Below are 22,616 nucleotides of genomic sequence, written 5' to 3' on the forward strand. Positions count from 1 at the left end.
TTTTGTCATTTTGAAAATTACAATAGTTTTTTATGTTTTGTTTTGTTTTTTATTAAAAACATTTGTGGATAATTTGGAAAAGTAATGGATTTTCTTTCCTTTAAAGAGGATTTCATTTTAAAAAGGTGAACATCTGTGAGGGCATTAAATAAAACTTTGGATTGTGCAGTCATTTTTGGAGTATTGGTGCATTTAGTAAAGCGTGGACATGTTTTAACCCTTCAAGTAATTTATGAGACCCCTCATTTATTTCTAGGTGCCACTATATTTAATCATAGACATGGATTTGTCAGTTTGCTTCTCCCACAACTTTTATATTTTTTTCCTTTTTTTTTTTTGTTTTACACATTTAGGACTATTAATGTGTGGGTGGTGCAAAATTAGCTCCTTTTCAGACCATTTTCTGTAAAATAGATTTTCTATGGCTGTGTGGAAAATCCCAGCCGATCAATAGCAGTTTTTGAAACACTCACATGAACGTCTGGGGGCAAAGAAGTCTTAAATCTTCGTCATTCCGATGTTCACTTTGAACTTCAGCGAGTTGTCCTGACCATGTCTACATGATTAACTGCGCTGGGTTTCTATCATATGATTGTATTAACAAGCAGCTGAATAGGTGTATCTAATGGAGAGTGTCTGTGTATATAAAGGCGTTCTTATTCCTAAATGAAGGAATAATTATTCAGCTGATCCCTTTAAAAAAGTCATTTCTTCTCTGAAAGTGTTTTTATGCCTGAGCGGCGGTGAGTGAGTGAGAGAGGCGGTGGAGCGACGCAGACGGAAACAGCCAGAACCGTCTGGGCGGAGAGAGAGGGAGGACTATATGCAGCGGCGGAAGGAGCGCAGCGTCACAGAGGTGAGTGCTGCGGAGCTGCCATCAGACAGGAGAGAAGCTCGTCACACACTCATCAACCAGCGGCTTGTTCTCAGGTAAGTAAAACACGTCAAAGCGCAGATTTGAGTCCGAGCTGAGCTTCGTTTACGGGGTTTGGAGGCGATGAGACGATGGAGGCAGAGCAGGTGCTTTAGTGAGGATGACGATGCTGAGGAGGAAGGATGGAAAACAGCAGCAGCTCTCAGCGCTTCAAATCTCTCTAAAGTGGCTTTAAGCAGCCTGCCGATGTTTTCATTGTGTCACAGGGGCGTTTTTCCCATCCCGGCCTTCACTGCGCACATCGCCACAAACGCGCACGGAGCCCGAATCCCAACATTTTCATCACTCAGCGTCAGAAACACGCTGCGTGGGGAGGAGACCGTGGGTTCGGGCGTGTTCTGACTCGGTTTGCAGCGATTTTGTCTTCATGTTTGGTTTGATGTAAAATGGAGGAGGAGGAGGATGCTGAAGCTGCCATGGCCTCCTTCCTCTCCCCTCCTCCTTTCCTTCCTCCCTTCCTCCGCCTCTCACATCACGTGGCGTCTAACAGCTTCTAACCACCACAAACCGACAGAAATATCGCGCAGCTGTCACGTTACAAGCGCTCAGGTCTGCGTGTCGGTCAATCTTTAAAACGAGCTCTTTGCTGGGTAGAGCGGAGCGTTCCCAGTATTCCCAGTAAGATCGATCCTTCTCCAGTCTGCGAACTGAGTGGGCCGATCTAAGAAAACACGGACATCTTTGAATATGCATGAGGAGATTTTCTGGGGGAAATATTCACAATATGTTGGAAAGTGTGGATATTTTAAATAGTGCGCAGTTTGTCATGTAATCTGTAAAAGGAGCTGTTTGTTGGTGGGAACAGAGGTTTCCCAGTATTCCCAGTAAGAGATCGATGTTGCTCCAGTGTGTGAACTGAGCCGGTCGATTTTAGGAAATGAAAATATTTTTGTTCACGAGGAAAATTGGGGGGAAATGTTCGTTTTGGAAAGTGGGAGTATTCTTCGACATTGTGTTGTAGGAATGCTGCAGGAAAAAGAGGAAAATTTGCTTCCACGAGAAGACATAAAAAAAAAAAGTGAAAATACTTTCATGTTGTCAGATTCAAGGCTCACTGGAAGGTCTTAGGAACATTATGGAACATCTGGAGATTTTAGAAATTTACTGGAAAGTTTGAATTTTTACAAAGCAGGAATATTAGTTTGTTAGTTATTCCTTAAAATGAGCTTTTTTGGGGATATATAAAAAATTCCCTGGAGTATATTGATGATAAAATGATTATTGGGAAATGTTTTGCTACTTTGGAAAGCTGGGATGTTTTGGGCTTAAGGAAACTGCTGAATGTGTTTGTTTTGCTAACGAAGGAACATTTTGAACATCGTGGTTATCTTTAAAACGGGAACATGTTGGACATCGTGGAGATTTTGGGAAACACTGACTTTCTCGTGATGGTGCACATAGAAAAATCTAGACGAGCCTGTGACTGTGAACGTGTTTGTTCCTGTTTGAGAACATGGATGTAGCTCTGTGGCCTTAAAAAAGGTCAGAAGCGCCTCCTCAGAGGCGACGTGCTGCAGTTTGTACCTGTAGGGACAGAAACGGGCTTTTTGTTTCTCGGTGTCTTTGTCAACAATAATCTGGAATATAATCCAAACTCATGTTTATCTAACACAGATGATCTCTGTTATCAGAATGCTGAGCTTGGCTGTAACTTCGGTGCTGCTCAGGCTTTCATCATCATCTCTCGTTTCTTTATTCTTGTTTCAGTAAATCTACATGAAGTTGTGTTTAACACATGTGCCGTAAACATGAAGTGAATAAATGTAACACGTATGTGCGTGTCGCCTTCACTGCTCCTAAATCAGTCCGGATCATTTGACCTGGAAGCGAGGCGTCTGACAACAGGAACCTCGTTAACACAACACAGAGCAGCAGCTGAGCTTATTGTTAGGAGATTCATCGGGATGCTGATGGACCTGTGTGTGTGTGTGTGTGTGTGTGTGTGTGTGTGTGTGTGTCCACGCTGACTCATAGGGTCGTGTTGCGTAACCTCGATCGTGGCCTCAGCTGAGTCCTGCTGTCGTTGTGTCCCGCTGGGATCAGATTACATGAAGCACTGATAATGAGCTTAATCAGAGAAATCAAACCCACTAAATGGTGCACAGAGGGAAGTGTTTATCCCACTGATGCTGTGCAGGTCATTTCCACGTGTAAACAGCCCACAGTGACATGAGATCCATGGCATCCATAGACTGCACGGCTGCGTCACACAGACGTTTGATAAATAACGTGAAGAAATAAAGAAAACGCTGCCTTCAGCGTCTGAAAGCAGCCTAAAGCAGCACACTGTGCATGATGCTGACTCAGTGATGGATGCAGTCGGATGGATTTCAGCATCGTGTCCATTTGCTAAAGTGGATTTAATCCAGTCAACAGCTAATGATGGGCAGGCAGGGTTAGCGTTAGCCCTCTAAGCCACTGTGCAGTGGGTCAATTAGCCTGCTTTCAGCTCTTTCCTCTCTCACTCACACACACACACCCTCTCTCTGGAGTTATACTTAGCACTCGTGTTGTGATGCTGAATGGAAACAGAGACAACAAGACGCTGAAGGAAAACAAACCTCGGCCGGTCTCAGCTGCATCCCGGCCACGCCCTCGTGGCGGAGCCGTGCGGTGGTTCGGGCCGGGAGCGTCCGAGTCCAGCGCGACAAACCGCTGAAATGTTGTGTTACTGGCAACAAACTGCGTCACTGATTGAATCTGTTTGTTTAAAGTCGTTCTGCAGCAGAAACCTAAAGTAAAGCTGTTTGAAGCGTCACAGCTCAGAAACATAATGTAGTGCTAGTGGAAGAATTATGTAATGTTACACTGTTACCATAAATATGAAACTGATGTCAGCAAGTTCAGTTTGGCTTCAAAAAATGTATCAAAATTCACCAAACTGCAAATCTGAAACTCATAAGAAAGACAAATAAAAAAGAAAAAGGAATAATTATGTAATTACAAAATGTAATTATTGAGTAATAACCAAGTAATAACTAAGCTGGAGCCCAGTATTAGCAGGTTTATCTGAGTAATGTTAGTTTCATGTAACAATACTGTAACAGAATTATAACCGTTTGGATTCAGGTGTGATATTAAGATGCAGACAGGTCGTTGTCTTTATGTGCTGCCAATAAAGCTTCATTTTGAGTGTTGAATTTTGCAGTGAAACCTGGTGAACAGAGTGTTTGTGCACAGAACATTTGAAACAGTAACCTCACCGTAGATTCAATCAAACATCTGAAACATAAAGATTTTCTGTGTTTCTGGAGCAAAGAAAACAAGCTTTTATGTGACGCAGCAGCTGAATGTCGTGTTTTCAGGTTTTCTGTTTCATTAGTTTCTGGGTGAAGTTTAGATTTCCTGCTGTGATCTGTGTCCCGTGTTTTGTGGCTCTTTGGTTTCGATGACATCATGCTTCTTATGACGAGGTCGGTTTCGTGATATCCTGTGTTCTGGTTCATATCATGCTTATTATCTGCAGCAGTCTCACCCGTGTCGCAGTTTTGGACTTGTGGTTGATTCTGTTTCACAAAATGCGAATATCAAACCAAACGAGGGGTAATCATCGCAGCTCGAAGTCTTTCAGGTCACACGAGACACTGTGACAGAAACAGAACCTCAGTTTGCAGGAAAGCAGAGGAAGCAGCTCCTTTTAAAGACTCGTGGCTCAGAATGAAGACGCTGTGTCAGTTACAAAGACGGGGTGAGGGCACAGCAGTCTGATGGAGTAAAACACCAGGAAACAAATGACTGAGCGAGGCTGTGAAACCTTCATGAAGGTCGGTCAGACTGATGGTGTCCTGACCGAGGACGTAAGGCTCCCTGAATCAGGGATGTCATTAGTTATTAGTATTTACTGCTCACTGACAGTTTGTGCTTCCTGTTTGAATCTCTGCTTGTGTTCTCATTAGTGTTTGAGGAGCACAAACGCTGAGAATTCCTGAATAAAATGTTGTTTAAAGGAGAAAATAATAGAAAATCTCATTAACATCTGTTGCTGCTCCTCTCTGACAGGCCCTGCTGCAGAAACACTCATCATGACAAAAGAGGAGAACCTGGAGGTGCAGGAGAAGGAGAGGCACGACCGGGAGGAGCAGGAGGAGGGGAGGGTCCAGCGAGAGGAGGAGGAGGCGCTGACTGAAGAAGAGGAAGAGGAGGAAGAAGTAGAGGAGGAGGAAGAAGAGGAGGAGTATGAGCTAGAGGAAGAGAGGGAGCAGGAGGAGAGGACAGAAGTGGAGGAGGACGAGGAGGAAGAGCAGCAGGAGGAGGAGCGGGAGGAGAGAGAGGAGCGCGAGGAAGAGGAGGCGGCTCCGGCCGAACCGGAGCCAGAGCCCGTGTCTGTGTCCGAGTACCAGAGTCCGGTTCACGAGCCGCGGCGCCGAGCCATGGTGCACCCGTCTGCCCAGGCACCGCTGCCCAAAGACTACGGTACGTCATACCGCCTTAAATTTAAACACCTTAAATGCTGTTAAAGTGGAGACTGCTGGAGTCACAGTTCACTGTCAGCAGTCTGCGATCGACTGATCGGCCTGTTGTATTGATGACAGCCAATCACTGTTCAGTAAGCAAATCCCTGCAGTTCACAGAGCAGCACAGCAGAGGGCGCTCTCGAGCTGATGCTCGATGAAGAAGATTGAACAGATGTTTAAAATAATTTATTCAAACTAGATTCTAGACAAAAATATTATATTTATTAAAAAAACTTTATTGCTTTAGATTTTTGTACAGACGAGCTGACTTTGACTCTTTCAGCATTAACTCCTGCTCTCTACACTTCCTGCTCCCTAGGGGGCGCTCTGTGGAGCTGTGGAGCAAAAATATAAATGTGAGGTAAATGTTTGGCCCCGACAACAGCTTCACTTTAATTTTTAGATGTTTCTTACAGGTTTCTCTGAGTATTACTCATGTTACAGCACCACAAGCTGCTTAATGGCATCTGCCATTTTGATTTGGGGCGTGAAGCCAACAGCAGCAGAGACTGTGCAGCTGCATCACCTTCAACCACCACAACCAGCTGCTTCTTCTTCTTTAACTTCTAACGTCCGGGTATCTTTTGGGAATGGGCGCCATTGAGGGAGGACGTCCTTAAGTGACCGATCAGCAGAATGCATTTTATAGATAAAGTTAGACATTGGTGGTATTTTATTCCAGTCCCATTCATAAGACCAATCGAGTGACGCTACTGACCAGCCAATTGGTGGGATGAAGTCTGATGATGTCACATTTTAGTACCTGCTCGGATCGCTAGGAACAGCGAGTGAGCAGGTACTAGGACCAATGAAAAACCCTGAAAACTGTAGTGAATCGTGCTGAGTCGATCGAGTAGGTACTACTGGAAAAGGGGCTATTGAGGACAAGCTCGTGAGCGCCCCCTGCTGTGCCTCAAGATGAATATGCAGCGGATTTCCTTCAATGTTATTAGCAGGAAGTGGAATGGCTCTCCCGGAGCTGCTGACAGCGAGTCGCAGTGGGGCAGGTTGTCAGGCTGATGGCAGTGAAATAAAACCTCCTCAGAGCTGCAGAGGCTGCAGGAAGGGAAACTGCAGCACTCGCAGGTTATTTCTGATTTGATGACGGGGACAGATTCTTCTTGGTGTCACCGTCTGGAACGGTGTCCTGCCTGCTTTCCTCGCTCCTTTCCGTTTACCTTTCTTTGTCTCTTTAAGCTCATCTGTGATTTCTTCCTGTTCGTGTGCAGCGTTCACCTTCTTCGACCCGAATGACCCGGCCTGCTTGGAGATCCTCATGAATCCCCAAACCACGGTCCCTGAGCTGTTCGCCATCGTGCGACAGTGGGTTCCCCAGGTGCAGCACAAGATTGACATCATCGGCAATGAGGTGAGAACACACACAGCATGTCTTTATCCTGTCTTCCTTCTCTCACCCCAACCGGTCGCAGCAGATGGCCGCCCCTCCCTGAACCTGGTTCTGCTGGAGGTTTCTTCCTGTTAAAAGGGAGTTTTTCCTTCCCACTGTCGCCAAAGTGCTTGCTCATAGGGGGTCACATGATTGTTGGGTTTTTCTCTGTATCTATGAAGCGCCTTGAGGCGACTTTTGTTGTGATTTGGCGCTATATAAATAAAATTGAATTGAATTGAATTGAATTGAATTGAATAGAACATAAAAGTAAAAAAAAAAACACTAGAAAACCTGCAGTTCCTCTAATGTCCACTAGAGGCTCCAGCTGTGAGTCTGTCCCCACAGACTCCTCTGTTCAAACTTTACAGCAGAAATAAACACGTTTACAGTCTGATGCATAAAAACTTGCTGCTCTCTACACATAATTTCCTGATTCATAAATTTATAGTTAATTTTTAATAACTTCCATTAGGCTTCAACTTTGGAGCTCATGTCTCCGTTTTTGAAACCTCGGCAGTGCTGCAGCTTCTCTTTCAGTCTGTGCAGCCTGCTGCAGTCCTCTGTGTCACTGTTAAAGCCAACACTGATTCATTGTCACATTGACCCAGATTCAACCCTCTGGACACACACACACACACACACACACACACACACACACACACACACACACACACACACACACACACACACACACACACACACACAGCTCCTGTCAGGCCCTTAAAGCCTGAATGCTGAAAGCTTCTGTTCAAAGCACAAATTATGGTCCATGCAATTAAAAAATCCAGGCTTGGAAGATTATTTATTATTGATTGATTTGGACTGGACACCAGATAACAATATGGAGGCTGATAAAGTGTCCCAGGCTTTCTGCATCAGACACCTGTATGCGCACTCTGATTACATCACCAGCAGCGTCTCAAAAGTTGTCGCTGCCGTTACTTTATTTTTAGTCAACAGTGAGAGGAAGCCGCTGTGCCAAGTTTTTAGCAACCATGGTGACCGAGGCACAGATACCATGTAATTGTTGCTAAGCAACATGCAAATAACATCCTAGAGAAGATTGGATGTGCAGGCCCCACAGCTGGACTGAAAATGCTCCAAAGCAAACCTAAAGCAGCAGCATCCATGTGCATCATCAGGCCGCTCATCGTAACCTAAACAATTATTTAAAAAATCCATCCCTTAGGAACAGGAAAGGTTTATGAAGGGGGCCTTTGTCTGTACAGACCTCCGGGGTCTCTGCTTCAACCAAAAACGGTATTTGGACTTTCTGTAACAGTCACACTGTCAGCAGCGCTGCATGGTGATAATGACCCAGTTAAAATGGCTGCATGGAAACAGGAGGCAGAGCGAGTGGTGCAGAGGGAGAGGGAGCGATGGAAAGTCAGTGAGGCTTCACCGTGACTCAGCGTGAAGCCGACTCAGCCTGGAGGAAAGAAAAACAAGGAGAGAGCGGCACAGCGACGATCGCGGAGAAGAAATCAGCCAACGAGTGGGAAGGCTGGCGGCCGGCACGGCCAGGATGTGAACTCAGGGTTTTCCCACTTTAAAGTTTATTATACAACCATAACATCACATGTAGGAGCGACATACTGATGTTAAATAAAACATTATGAATGTAGTCCTCAGCTGTCTGCCCCTCCTGGCTTTATTTAACGTTTTTGTTTAGTGTGACAGGAAAGTGACGCCTAAAAATCCAGAAAGCTGAGAGCCTGATATCAACGACTGCTGTGTGACAACCAGAACAGGCTCTGACATGAGTACAAGTGGCTCTAAACAGAGATGGAAAGTTCCAGAAAGCTGCACGTGCAGATATCAGTTTGTAAAGTTTTGGTGTGAAATCTCTGGTCAGAAACTCCTCACGTTACCTGTAACTGTCTTTCCTCCGTCTCAGCTCCTGAAGCGCGGTTGCCATGTGAACGACCGCGATGGTTTGACCGACATGACGCTGCTTCACTACAGCTGTAAGGCCGGAGCGCACGGAGTTGGTAAGTTACTTTATTTGATCCTTATTAGGGAAGCATCGGTCTAGAGGTGCACTGACCAACCAGAGACCAGGATCAGACGGTTTCAGACTTAATTAGCCTGTTTCATATACGTGCAGCACACACACAGCGATGTGTTCAAATACTCAGACTCACAGGCAGGTCGTTAGTGTGAGGCTGTGGCTGTTAGCGAGCTCTTCGCTGTGAGTGATGAAGACAATAAACCTCTCGAGACTCGTAATTCACCCTCAGCCAGCTGACTTTTAACCCTTTAAAACCGGTCAGAGCGGGCACGCTCTGTTTTGCGCAACTACTTTTAAATCCCGGTAGCTCTGCAACCACGTGAGCTAGCGCAATAATTTTTTTTGCATATGAAACCGGAGGAGTTGTACTTACATCTTATGCCATCAGCTTGTCCTCGGTCACAGTTTCCTTCCACATATAGCTTTGCAAAAACTGCATAAAAAGCACTTGCAGCAACAAAAACATAATATTCCAGAAACACGCTTTGCCGATCCGATCAGCTGTTCATAACACTTCCTACATTGGAATAGACGTCAGCGCGAACTATCGCATGTCCGCCATGACCTGCCCGAAACCGGACGTGACGTCATTTTGCGGAAATGTAGTTTTTTACCATCAGGGCCTCATGAGCCTATACTGGTGTTTTTAAAAGTTATGTTTGACTTTATGACTTTCTGTGTCGTTTCTTGGATGCTTAGGACTCATATTGCACTGCTGGAAATAGTTTATTTTGATGCATATGCTGCTTTTTTGCAAATTTGCATTATAATATATATTTTCGTTTTTCCTGCAGGGTATAAAAATTGGTGTATTTCAAAAATAAAACTATGAAGACACTCAAAATAAATTTCCTGTGGTGGGAAACTATTTTGTGCAACTTTTTTGTATTTACAGTTTTGAGGGATAAGCCTCTTAAATTTCTCTAACTAGAAATATATGTTAAAAAAACAAAAACGATTTTCAATTTTTTTGTAGTTTATTGCACTTTCTTGCAATTTATGTAATCACTATGCACTTAATGCAGACATATTATTAAAATTTAGGCTGTAATGGTTGTATTGATGTATATCAACTTGAAATGCTCCCAAAAATGGCTCCACAGCAGGTAAAATTATAATATAAGCTCTGGTGGACTTGGTTCTATGGTAGGTCTTAAAGGGTTAAACAAGTTAACAAAGTTATCCAAACCTCAGCCGCAAGCTAGCAGCCTCAGTATGAGCAAAGGATCAAGGCGGCTACGAGCAAAACTACAGAGACGAGTGAGAAACAGAAAAAAAGTTGCTGGTGTGCTAACTGGTGAAGCCCAGTTCGGTGACGTCGGGTATCCAGCAGCAGCTCATTTCACGTCATTATTTGTGGCTCTTTCCAGGAGCACTTTCATTAGTTCAGTAGTTTAAGTGAGAGAAACTCTTGTAACTCATCAGTTTATGTTTAAAAATATTCTTTAATTATGAAGAAAAGCTGTTTTTTTGGTTCTTAGAAACATCAGAAAGTCAGCAGGTCACATTTGGAAAACATTTTCTAAGAAAACTGGAGTCAGTGCGTCTCTGTTAATCAGCCCAGAATATTACAAATCTTCAACTTTACCATCCTAACTCGACGTTACTGCTGATGACTCTGACTCCACCCGTGAGAAAACAATGAAACTATTTACATATTTTTCCCATAAACCTTCTGTGAAGAGTTTGTGTTATTACCTGTGAAAGCTTGGACCTCAGAGGGTTGAATTCTAATAATCACATGAAACAAAAAATCCCAACGACAAACCAAACCAACTTCAAAGTCCAAAGTCACAAATCCTTCCACCTTCGATTCAGAAGAGATTTTACTTCAGGAGGAAGAGCAGAGGAGCGATCCTTGTTTCGGGTCCCACATTCCTCTAGTTTGTCCTGATGTAACAACTGGGAATAATGCCGACTCGAGCTCCGTCGTGGTTCCAAGTTATTGTACAGGGCAGCTGCTCGGCGTCTGTGCGTGTGGTGGATTCAGCTCCCCTGCGTCTTAGTTTCGTCCTCATTGTGTGTGCAGGCGACCCGGCGGCAGCGCTGCGTCTCACCTCTCAGCTGATCTCGCTGGGCGCCGACGTGAGTCTGAGGAGCCGCTGGACCAACATGAACGCCCTGCACTACGCCGCGTACTTCGACGTCCCGGAGCTGATCCGAGTCCTGCTCAAAGCAGCCAAGCCCAGAGGTAATTTCTACACCAGGCAGTGTTTTAGTGATCGTTCTGAAGGTAGCAGGAGGTGAGATTCTCCTTCTGTGTTCTCCTCAGTCCTGAACTCCACATGCAGCGATTTCCACTATGGTACGGCTCTCCACATCGCCGCCTCCAACCTCTGCCTGGGTGCCGTCAAATGTCTGCTGGAGCACGGAGCCAACCCCACCGTCCGGGTAAGGACAGCTTTCCTTACTTACTACCGGGGGCTAATTAAATGGGCTCATCTGCAGCTCCATGTTTGTTTGTTTTTAATTCATGAATTAACGTAGCTTTGCATAATTTTCAGTTCAAAGTAATCCTTCTTTACCTTGTCCCAGTCCTTGGTGCAGACCCTCAGTTCTTTTTAATTCTGTAACAAGCCTTTTTAGCTTCTGCCGAACTCTCCTCTGATTGGCTGATCCAGTCTGTGAAGGTCTGATCTGCAGGAGGAGGATAAGGATAACACGACTGCTTCATCTCCTAGAGTTTTTTGTGCTGCTGTTCCTTTAAAGTTGAAATCCAGAGCCCCTTAATGGTGATTTATCGTCTCAATCTGGCTTTCTGACTTGTTTCTGCAGAACGATAAGGGTCAGGTTCCAGCAGAGGTCGTTCCTGACCCAATGGACATGAGCCTGGACAAGGCGGAGGCGGCAATGGTGGCCAAAGAGCTGAAGCAGCTGCTACTGGACGCCGTTCCACTGAGCTGCAATCTTCCCAGAGCCACGCTGCCCAACTACGACAACATCCCAGGAAACCTGATGCTGGCCGCTCTGGGGCTGAAGCTGGGAGACCGCGTGGTGCTGGATGACATGAAGGTCAGACACGCTGAGATCAAACTGGGAGAAATTGACGGACGTTGAAACGACAAATCTTCTGTATTTCTGCATAAACATGACCTAAAACATCACGGTGCTGAACCTCTGAACATCCACCAGGTCGACAGTGACCTCTTTAGGGTTAGAGGTACAGTTTGGTTCACGTCTACTCACTTACATGATGTTTGTGCTCATATGCAGACGTGCAACAAAAGAATTCGTGTAAGACACTAGATTTGGAAGGTGGCATCTTCTAGTTTCTGAGCCGGTGCTTGTTCAGCGTGTCTCTCACATGCAAACTACCCCTAAGATGTTCTGTGGCAGCCTGGTGGATGGAGGTCAAGGAGACGCAAAGAGATGCAGGAAATTACATTAAAATGTTAGATTTGTACTTTTTAATATTCCAGAGCAGCGGTCCCCAACCCCCGGGCCTCGGACGAGTACCGGTCCGTGAGTCGTTTGGTACCGGGCTGCGAGAGTTGAGGCTCAGGTGTGAAACTTTTGGTTTTCAGGGTTTTTATCGGTTTTCAGCGTTATTTTGTTATCGTTTTTATCATTAACTCAGTTTTCCTGGGTCTTTTCACGTGTGTTATAAATAAATATTATTTTTTTCGGTACCGGTACTAGTTTTATTTTGTTGTATTTATCCGTGACACCTTAAAGGCCGGTCCATGAAAATATTGTCGGGCATAAACCGGTCCATGGCGCAAAAAAGGTTGGAGACCTCTGTTCCAGAGGGTTACAGGTATGTGGACCTTTGCTTTGGATATTTGCTGTGAGACACCTCGTGTATCAAACACTACAAACAAGCTTTTCCGGCAGCTGTTGAGGGATTTGATCTCATTCCCAGGTACAGGCATCCTCAGCTCTGAGAGGGAGGGGCTCTGAGTCAGGACGTCTTCTTCTTTGTAGGACGCGATGATGGTTCTTGTGTTGCTGCACGGTTCAGGTCTCCTGATATTTTCTAATTATAATTCAGAATAGTTTCATTGGTGATTATAAGCCATCTTAACCTTGATATGACCACCACGCCTCACTGATTTAATGACGTTCTTATGGTTGAATGCAGCATTTTCTTTCTTCTTATCGAAAGCCAGAAGTTGTACTTTGGTGTCAAAAATCTCCTTCCAGTTTCCCTCCTGCCTGGAAACTAGTTTTGTTTGGTTTTTGGAGTAATGCTCTCCAGGTTTGTCCAGTGTTTTCTTGATGTTCACCTGGGTTTCACACCTGGATTGATCTTGGTTGACATGCGGAAGGGAACGGTGGTTTGGGATTTGCGCCGTAGGTGGATTTTCGAGCAGTTTCTGCAGGATTCTGTTCATCTGGACATTTCATCATCATCAGGTGACGTCTTCAGTCTCAGCTGACTGCAGGTTTCCACCTTATAAACAGGACATTTGGATGAGTTAATGTTTCTCCCACTGAAAAGTCTAAATCCCGACGAACAGATTCAGCAGATTTACTTTCCTGGACGATTGAGCATCAAGTCGTTATTTTTGGCCAAAAGTTACGTCGGCAGATTTTCAGAAACTAGAAGATGTTACATTTCAAATAAAGTCTTGTTTGAATTGCAGTTTTTCATTAACAGCTTTTACATTTGGGCGTTTAAAATAACCTGTAGCCTTTGGGGGGGTTGCCAGTGGATGTTAAGAGGTTAACCTGATCGGCAGTTTGTTTTTAACAACATATAAACAGCAGTGTGTGTGTGTGTGTGGTGCCAGCTTGTCCTTCAGACTGTGCTTCTTGAGCTCTGAACAGTGTGTTTTCACTGTGTAGCCCCACAGAGAGCAGAGCAGAGACGACAGCCCGGCTGCAAAACGCAGACAGGTTGGTTGGAGTGGCTGGATTGTAGACTAACTGAAGTGACTCAACATGTTGTCTTCCTATGACATCACCGTCCCTCCATCTGTAGCGTTGATGTCACATTCGTCCCTTTCATCAAACACAGCAGCAGACACCCAGACTATCTGCCCCCATGCAAGCTAACCAGAACAAATCTCTTTTGCAGTCATGCTCCGAGAGTGTGAGAGGTCACCTCTGACTCCGCCCCCTGTTTTTGTTTCTGTGTCTCTCAGACTGGCACTCTGAGGTTTTGTGGTACTACAGAGTTCGCCAGCGGGCAGTGGGTCGGCGTGGAGCTAGACGAGCCAGAGGGCAAGAACGATGGCAGCGTGGGTGGCGTCCGCTACTTCATCTGCCCTCCGAAGTTAGGTGAGAGATTTGTGGTTTCTACAGGCGAGACAAACACTCCTTTCATTTTGTTCCCGTTAGCTGAAATCAAGTCACCGTGTTAAGTAGCGTATTCCCAGGATTTTTCCAGTTGCTCCGGGTTCTCACAAGTGAGTTCTGATCTTCTCCCCATTGGATGTTCCCAGAAAACCTCCAAAGGGGAATCAGACAAACTTAACTCAAGTTTAGCAATAATTCCTGAATCTGCAGGAAGTGACTGTGGCTCTTCAAGACCTCCAAGCTTTAGAACATCCAGCGAATCAGTGAATACATCAGAGAACGTGACATCTAAAGACGTCATATCTGTGTTCATCGAAAGCATCACTAAAAAACACAGGAGGCAAACACGAAGAGTCCTTACCTCATTTCACCGTTTAAAGTCATCTTCTTGTTCATGTTCAGTCGGCTGTCCTTGCTGGAAGTCCTTGGCCCTTTCTCAATTCTCAAGTACGCGAGTACGTACTCGCAATTTGTACAATTGGAACACCAGCGTACTTGATGATGTCACAGGTCCGGAGTTTTTACTTCCCTCTTAATTTAACTGAGTAATAAGTTATGAAGCTTAACTTTAATCACAGCCAAACCGGTTTACTCAGGAACAAATAAAACACTGAAATAAACCAAACATCAACATTTAGAAGTGATCTAAGTGACTTATAATATCATGTTTAACCTCAGTAGTGAAATCTCTATTAATAAAAATAGTGTACATGTACATACGTGTACATACCTTAATAAAAACAAGCAGGTGAGATGTTAGAACGCTTTTATTTTATACAATAGACAGCTACTGGGGTTTGTTTAACCTGAGGAGCGAAAACATCGCGGGGGGGGGGTTGAAAACGATCTGCCGGGAGTCTGCTGTTCTCGCCGGCTGTAATAATCCTCGACCTCGCTGTCTGCTGTGGAGCTGGCGGGTCACAGACGTCTCCAAAAACGTCGGAGCTCGTTTGGAAATATATGATATCTTGATAAATCGAGCAGATATTTGAAGTTTACACACTTGAAAATAACTTAAAAGTTTATTTTGTGACCCAGAAAGAGTAATATTTAAAAGTTTTTAGCCCCGCTCGTCCGCCATTGCCGCGTTTGAGTTTTGGACGAAATGCATTCTGGGATATTTAGCTGTACCAAGTCCACACAAGTCACCACCGATGCATGCTCGATAAAACGGGTGGAGCGAGAACACATCCTGGACTTTTTCGCGTTCTCGGCTTGATGCGTACTTCGAATTGGAACAGTACTTGGTCTCCGACTGATGACGTATCACGAGTACACGAGAACGCAAGTACGCACAAGTACGCATATTGAGAAAGGCCCCTGGTCTGAGCTCTTTGATTTCATCATAAACAAACTCACTGTTCTCGTGGAGGTTTTTGGTGGAGAAGTGAGACTTCTGGAGGAGCTCGTCATCTTTTCAGCATGGAAACAGGAGGTGTTGCTGTTTCTCACTGCGTTGATCTTCTTCTGCCCTGCAGGGATTTTCGCTCCAGTTTCAAAGATTTCCAAATCTGTGGACCAGACGCCTTCATCAGTCACCTCCACCCCAAGAACACCCCGCATGGATCTGGCCTCCCGCCTCGCAGGAAAGACCAAGAAGGAGAAAGAGAAGAAGGAGAAAGAGCGAGAGAAAGGTAACCGAGCTACAATCTTCGCTAATAGCTTCGTTCGATTACGTTTATCTGTGCTTCTCATCAGTTCTGTTCTGCATTCTCAGCCCAGAAGAAGAAGGCTTCAGTAGCCAGTCTGGATCCAGAGGGAATGAATGTGGAAGTCGGAGATCAGGTTCTGGTGGCCGGACAGAAGCACGGCATCGTTCGTTACTTTGGCAAGACAGACTTTGCTCCAGGTGCGTTTGCTGATCCTCAGTCTGTGTCTGTCCTTCTCCAGTCCTGAGAAACTTTGCACTAATCCTGCAGAAATGCTTATCAGCTTAAAGAAAGCTTTGAAAGCAGAGACAGAGCAGCTGTGACCGGATCTGTGTCCCTGCAGGTTACTGGTTCGGTATCGAGCTGGACCAGCCCACAGGGAAACACGACGGCTCGGTGTTTGGGGTCCGCTACTTCAGCTGCCTGCCCAAATATGGAGTGTTTGCTCCGCCCTCCCGTGTCCAGAGGTGAGGATATGATAAATGAGAATGGAGAGATTATCAGCTTCAGGATTAATTAGCTCAGAAGTTCTTCCAATGTTGGAAATGAAAAAGATTAAATATCTGAAAAAACTGAAAATACAGCAGAGCATTAAAAGCTGTGGAAGCTTGGCAGGAAGTGAAGCTTCCACGTAACCAGGACGATGTGACGTTAAGCCTTTTTAAAATGTTTGATTCCTGAGCGACGCCTTAAAAGTCACCGATAAACACTGTTGTTGTCAGAATCGGAGGCCCTAAGGACGGCTCGCAGAACGACAGCTCCGCGGTGAAGAAGGTCCACCAGATCACCAGTAAGTGTTTTATTATTATTCTTTACCCCTGAAACCGTATTTGTCTCCTTGTTCTAACAAACCGTTGTGTGCTTGTGCGCTGCAGTGTCACAGCCGAAGCGTAACTTCAACACGATGCGTTCTCCTAAAGACCTCACATCTGAGAGCTCCATATCCAGGTCAGCCCTGCTCCGTCACATTACCCACAGGCCTGCGCTCTTTGCTGTTCGGCTTTCTTGGACTTTTTGACAAGAGGAAATTTTGGAAACGGTTCAATTTGAGCTTTTAAAAGAAAAGCAAAATCAAACTGTTTTCTCATTTTTATCAAAAGTCCAAATAAGTCCAGCAGAGCAGGCAGGATTTGCTCAGACTTACTGAACCCTGCTCTTCCTCCTCCTCCTCCTCGTCTCCTGCAGGCTGCTCTTCTGTTGTTGGTTTCCGTGGATGCTGCGCGCTGAGATGCAGTCCTAACTACGCCTTCCTCTTCTCTCTTCTACTCCACCACCAGATCAGTCTCTCCGCTGTACTTACTCTCCATCTTCTGCTTTCACCGACTTTCGCCGTCGTCAGTCAAACTTCTCGTGGTGACCCCGCCCCCCTCCTCTCTTAATCTCAGCCCAGAACCTCCTAATTTAGCCGTTCTATAGCAAAATCTATAGTGCCTTGTATCTGATCAAAACGTTCCGCATTCCTTTGAAGAAACCGAGAATCTGATTCCTCCAAAAAACCCAACCTTTCACGTCTTATCACCTCATCGTCCCAGCTCGGTATCTGTCCGTGTTGTGCTGTCATTCGGGGCCTAACAACAACCACAAAACGTTCGTTTGTGCTGCTACATGCTTTTGTTTTTGCTGCTACTAGTTTTGGGTCTTAAACAGATTTTCTCATTAATGCCAAGCTCGGCACAAGCTAGCTCAAACGTGGACAATAATGCAGATATTTCATCCTGTGCTTTGTGGTTTGGCAGATGTGTTTGTTAAATTCTCAGACGCTTTCTGCGTAAATGAACAAGAGCAGCGCACGAGAGTTTGTGCAAAATAAAGTTTGTCTGCTCGTCTGAGACCAAGAACCTCTGCCTTCTCCGCTTGAGTTAAGATGTAAAAATCCCGAGTGCATGGAGGGAAAATCCCAGAAAACATCCTGACTCCAAACTGTTTGAAACTCAGAAGTGAAAACAGCGTTAACAGCTGCTGGTTTTTACTTGAACACAGCCAATAATTGTCTGTAGGAGACTTTATTTCCACTGCAGATGTGTGAGATAAGTAAGTGGTTCTTGGCCTCCGGGTTGACTCGCTGTATGTGGTGGATGCTAACATTTAATAACAAGAAGAAGCTTTATCTTTAATTTACATTTCCAGCGATCCTGACCACAAAGAACAGCTGGATTCGATGTTTATCCTGCTGTTTGTCAGCCGTTAATCTTTAGCACACGTCTGGCAGGAAATGCAACAAACATTTTCACCACAAGGTGGTAAATGGTAAATGGACTGGTTCTTATATAGCGCTTTTCTACTCTGTCCGAGCACTCAAAGCGCTTTATACAGCTAATTCATTCACCCAATCACACCCATTCACACAAGCACTTCTAAGTTTAAGTGCTGAGTATCTAACATTCGTACACATTCACACTCCGATGGATGCATCGGAGAGCAACATGGGGTTAGTATCTTGCCCAAGGATATTTGGCATGCAGACTGGAGCAGCCGGGGATCGAACCACCGACCTTCTGGTTAGTGGCTGATCCGCTCTGCCACCTGAGCTACAGCCACCCCGATGGCAGGTGGCAGCGTTTCATCTGAGCTCCAGTGTAGTTTTCCACCAGCGCTACAGTCGTCTGCATGCACAGAACGATTTTTGTGTTCCAACTGAATAAAATAAGTCTGATTAGCAACATTTGTACGAATGTTGAGCTAATTTTAAAATTTCTCGTGAGCAGTTTAGGTCCACCTGGTGGTCGACAGAGGTATTACATCAATTTGCATCTGCAACATAAATGTCTTTGACATAAATGTCGTAAGCTGGTTTATTTTTTGAAGGATTGAATCCGCTTTTGTCCAAGAATTCTTTACAAAAAGTACCTTTGATTATAGTCGCTGCTAATCAGCGTACTGCCAAATACTCGGACTTTAACACTAATAACAGGCTCCAGTTGTCATCTGTTAACCATAAACTGCTAACTGACCCAAACCGTTGACGTTTCCGGCCCCATTTCATGAGACTGTCATGTCTTTATGTTGCCTCTGAACGCTTCAGTTCCAGCTAAATGTGATGTCCAGTCCATCCAGGGTTGAATATGTCTTTGTAATATTAAGTGTCCCTTCATCAGCGCCTCCATTTCGAGGTTTTTAATGACCTTTACTTAGAAGTTTAACCCCTAAACGAGCTCCAGAGTCCAAATCTTTGACCTTCCTCTGACCCTCCTCTCTCGCTTCTCTCTCTCCATTTAAATAAGACTTTGGTATCTTTTGTGAATGTGAGCAAAGAAAAACACAAGCTAACCTAAATGTGTGCTTAATGGTAAATCTCTGCATAACTGAGAAACAGCAATATGTAACCAGTGTACCTATCTCTGTGTGGAAACGTTTCCTGTGTTAATGTCTCGTTACACTCTGTGAGCACTCGATACAGAGAGATGAACACACTCGCGCTCGGACGGCCGAGGCTGCCGGGGCGAGCCCAGAGAATAACCGGACAAGCGAAGGGATGAAATCCATCCTCAGTTTGGATCCAAGTCGCTCAAGTGGAAAGTGACCCAACAGATAATCATGTCAACAGATTATTCTGTTATCTGATTCTTGGACGGAGCTCAGATCTCACGAACAAGCCCGGGGAGATTTGGTAACTTGTTTCCAGAGATGTGAAACTTTAAATTATGAGAATTATGAAATATGACCAACCACCTGCAAACACTGGTTGAAGGTCATTTTAGAGAATGAAGAGGTCGTTAAGAGCCTCTCAGGCGGGGCTTGCCAGTTTTTCTCTCCGTGTGCTCTGCAGCCTCGGCAAAAGGAGACATTTGTGGTTGCTCGTGCACACTGCTGTGGATAATGTCCTGTTTGTGCCCGTGGAATCAGCTTCAACGTTATACTAAAGAGAACTGCAGTGCTTTTGCTTTTCCACTCACCGGGCGCTCAGTTTATCTCAGTCAGCTGCAGGATTTAGTCCATATGGTCACAAACCTTTCATTCCTGCGTGAACTTGACCTGAGCCTCGCCTCTGAATGACTTAACCAGCGCCGTGTCAGCCAGACGAGCGGTAGGTTGAGTCACGTCGCGTTCGCCATGGACACAAACTGGTGTCCTGGTAGGACTGTAGTTCATTTAAGCTGCTTTAAGGATGTCCTGAAATCATCATGGATGAGACGAACACAAAAAGTCAGTCCTGCATCCATCGAGTTGTTGGAACCATCCAAAACTGTCCCGAGAAGCAGCTTTTTGAAAACTGCGAGTAGACGTTCGAGCGATGTGCAGACGAGTTACTGCTTTACCTTCACAAATAAATATCACAGCCCAAACAAGCCAGACGAACCCAAGTCAGTCCACGTGTTGTGTTTGCATCTGTTTATAGTTTCACACTGGAAATTCATCGCTACGAGTCAGCTGTCGTAGCACGGCGTTCGATGCTGAAGCTCCACCCAGTCGGGCGAGCATCAGTGGACCGCAGTGATGGTGGAGGTTTGTTTTTGTACAGTAAACGTACAGTAACAGTACAGTCGATATGTTGGTTTGAACGTAGCGTGCTGTGTAGATGTGGAGCTTTCCCTGGTTTGGCCACTGAGCGTCACCAGTTATTAATCTCACGCTAAAGGAAGCGTTACAGACGTTTTTATCACGACTTTGGTTTCTGTATCTAAGGCCGCTGAACTCCTTTTGCCTGATTTAACTACAAACTCTCACTGTGTCATTTTTGTTGGTTGGATTTAAAAATGGTTTTACTTTAAGATTGGTTTCCTTACTTTGAGGCAGCAGGAATGTTTGAAATTTTGCATCCTTGTCGAGATTCAGCCGATGAAACTCCGTCACGTCGTCGCCATCATCTTCTCCTAATCCAAATCAAAATGTGACTGTAAATTAAAAATGTTCTAGAAAAGTTTCCACTTTTTGGTTTCAAATGAAAATCCTGTTTGATGCCTTCATCGCCCACGTTGGCTTCGTTTCTCCACACGTCAACAAGATGAGGTGAAGTTAAACATATGTATCCTGAGAATCGTGATCAGGGATGCACCGATCAAACTTTGTCAGCTCCAGTGTGGTAGCCTGGCTTTGGGTGTCTGCTGGTATCGAGGACTGACCCAGGAACAGTCTGGAATGAGGAAGCAGTGACCTTAACTGGAAGCTGGAGCCTGAAAGCAAAGAAGAGAAACTCCCGTTCGCCTCGTTATGAGTGTTGACGTTGGTCCACCAGAGGGCAGCTTCCCCGATGAAACACAAACCGAACAAAAACAAGATTATGACAATATTATCTTATTAAAGACTCACAAATACAATTCAATTCAATTCAATTTTATTTATATAGCGCCAAATCACAACAAAAGTCGCCTCAAGGCGCTTCATAGATACAGAGAAAAACCCAACAATCATATGACCCCTATGAGCAGCACTTTGGCGACAGTGGGAAGGAAAAACTCCCTTTTAACAGGAAGAAACCTCCAACAGAACCAGGCTCAGGGAGGGGCGGGGCCATCTGCTGTGATTGGTTGGTGTGAGAGAAGGAAGACAGGATAAAGACATGCTGTGGAAGAGAGACAGAGATTAATAACAGATATGATTCAATACAGAGAGGTCTGTTAACACATAGTGAGTGAGAAAGGTGACTGGAAAGGAAAAACTCAATGCATCATGGGAATCCCCCAGCAGCCTACGTCTATTGCAGCATAACTAAGGGAGGATTCAGGGTCACCTGGTCCAGCCCTAACTATATGCTTTAGCAAAAAGGAAAGTTTGAAGCCTAATCTTGAAAGTAGAGATAGTGTCTGTCTCCTGAATCCAAACTAGACACACAACAGATATTCAGGAAATCTCATTGGTTGAACTGATTTGTGCGTCGCGTCTGTTACTTTAGTTTCCGTTGGTCCTCTCGGGCTGAGAGCTCCTCACGTTTGTATCATCCACAAATAAAAGCTGTTTGCATCGGAGGTGTGAAAAGCCTCAGAGTTGCTGTGGCGTTCCTGTCAGCTCCCTACACCACAGCTGACAGGCCCTTGCTGATGGGTGGTGTAAACTACATACAGCTGAACGACTCATTCGGCGTCAGACTGACAGACAACCCAAATATCCGATCAGTGCATCCGTGATCACGGTTGGTTCTGGAGAAGCGTTGTTATTATGTCGCATGAGCACAAACACGGCGATCGTCTCTCATCTTCCACAACTCACGATGAAGCTGAGTCAGACGTTTGTTGTCGGTCGCCTCTGTCATTTCTTTCCTCCTGATGTGAAGCCGGGAGCCGTTGGACAGTTTTAGCGGCTCAGCTCTTGTTTGCAACATAATTTTCCGAGCTGCGCTGACACCAGCGGCTGCTTAAAGCAAGGAAATCAGTCACGTTTGATCAGCAGGGATGGAAACTGTGGTTTGTAGTTAACTGAGAGTCGGTGTCCTTTAAAGAAGCGACGGCTGTCTGAGGATGTAACGTCGAAATCCCAGAAACGAACTCGGCGCTGCTCGTTTCAACATTCGGAGTCTTGAGATTATACAGTATATAGCCTATATTTTGATAACTTCACTAAGTGTACTTTTTGTTCTCTGGTTTTGTAAAGTGTGCGTGTGTGTTACTTTAGTCCGTGTGTGTGAGTCACTCCTGTTTTCAAAGTGTGTTTAAAGCCGACGGCGCTGAAGCAGAAACGGGAGAGAACGAGCATCGACGTCTTCTTCCTAACACATCCTCACTGCATGCTCTCTCAGTATTTTCTCATTCGGGGTTTCAGTGTATCTTCTCATCAGCATGGAAATGCTTCTAATAATAACAACTATGAATATAATAAAGATTTGATGTTTTTCTAACTCTTCTGTCTGCTGGAGTTTTTATCTGATCAGATAAAATCAGGTGAAACAGTAACTAATAAAACTGATACATTTATTATCTTTTTTATTTGACTCATCAGACTATAAAAGGATTCATACTGACACTTTGTAGCCAATTATCAGAGCACACCCACAAAATCTACTGAG

At 45.0% G+C, this 22,616-nt stretch overlaps 1 protein-coding gene across 2 annotated transcripts; it reads left to right on the forward strand.

Annotated features, from left to right (window-relative positions):
- The first annotated feature begins 793 nt into the window (after nt 1-793).
- Nucleotides 794-22,448, forward strand: clip3 (CAP-GLY domain containing linker protein 3). 2 transcript variants are annotated; one of them, XM_087851297.1, is made up of 16 exons: nt 794-930; nt 4,934-5,347; nt 6,618-6,757; nt 8,676-8,769; nt 10,819-10,980; nt 11,062-11,180; nt 11,565-11,801; nt 13,578-13,628; nt 13,877-14,012; nt 15,509-15,664; nt 15,748-15,879; nt 16,023-16,146; nt 16,402-16,469; nt 16,555-16,627; nt 16,865-17,916; nt 18,229-22,448. In XM_087851297.1, the coding sequence occupies exons 2-15, from the start codon at nt 4,957-4,959 to the stop codon at nt 16,917-16,919; spliced, it is 1,938 nt and encodes a 645-aa protein (XP_087707423.1). In that variant the 5' UTR covers nt 794-930; nt 4,934-4,956; the 3' UTR covers nt 16,920-17,916; nt 18,229-22,448. The 2 variants fall into 2 exon arrangements, with proteins under 2 accessions (XP_087707423.1, XP_087707424.1); XM_087851298.1 differs by lacking the exon at nt 13,578-13,628.
- The last annotated feature ends 168 nt before the right edge of the window (nt 22,449-22,616 follow it).

This window comes from Neolamprologus brichardi, chromosome 14 (assembly GCF_056152115.1).
Source record: "Neolamprologus brichardi isolate AB-2024 chromosome 14, ASM5615211v1, whole genome shotgun sequence".
Lineage (NCBI taxonomy): Eukaryota > Metazoa > Chordata > Actinopteri > Cichliformes > Cichlidae > Neolamprologus > Neolamprologus brichardi.

Bases quoted from the DNA above. Each gene is read 5' to 3' on its own strand.
- clip3 (XM_087851297.1), top strand. From the start codon at position 4,957: ATGACAAAAGAGGAGAACCTGGAGGTGCAGGAGAAGGAGAGGCACGAC. The intron at 16,147-16,401 runs GTGAGGATATGA...TGTTGTTGTCAG, and splicing joins CCGCCCTCCCGTGTCCAGAG to AATCGGAGGCCCTAAGGACG. The intron at 16,628-16,864 runs GTCAGCCCTGCT...CGTCTCCTGCAG, and splicing joins TCTGAGAGCTCCATATCCAG to GCTGCTCTTCTGTTGTTGGT.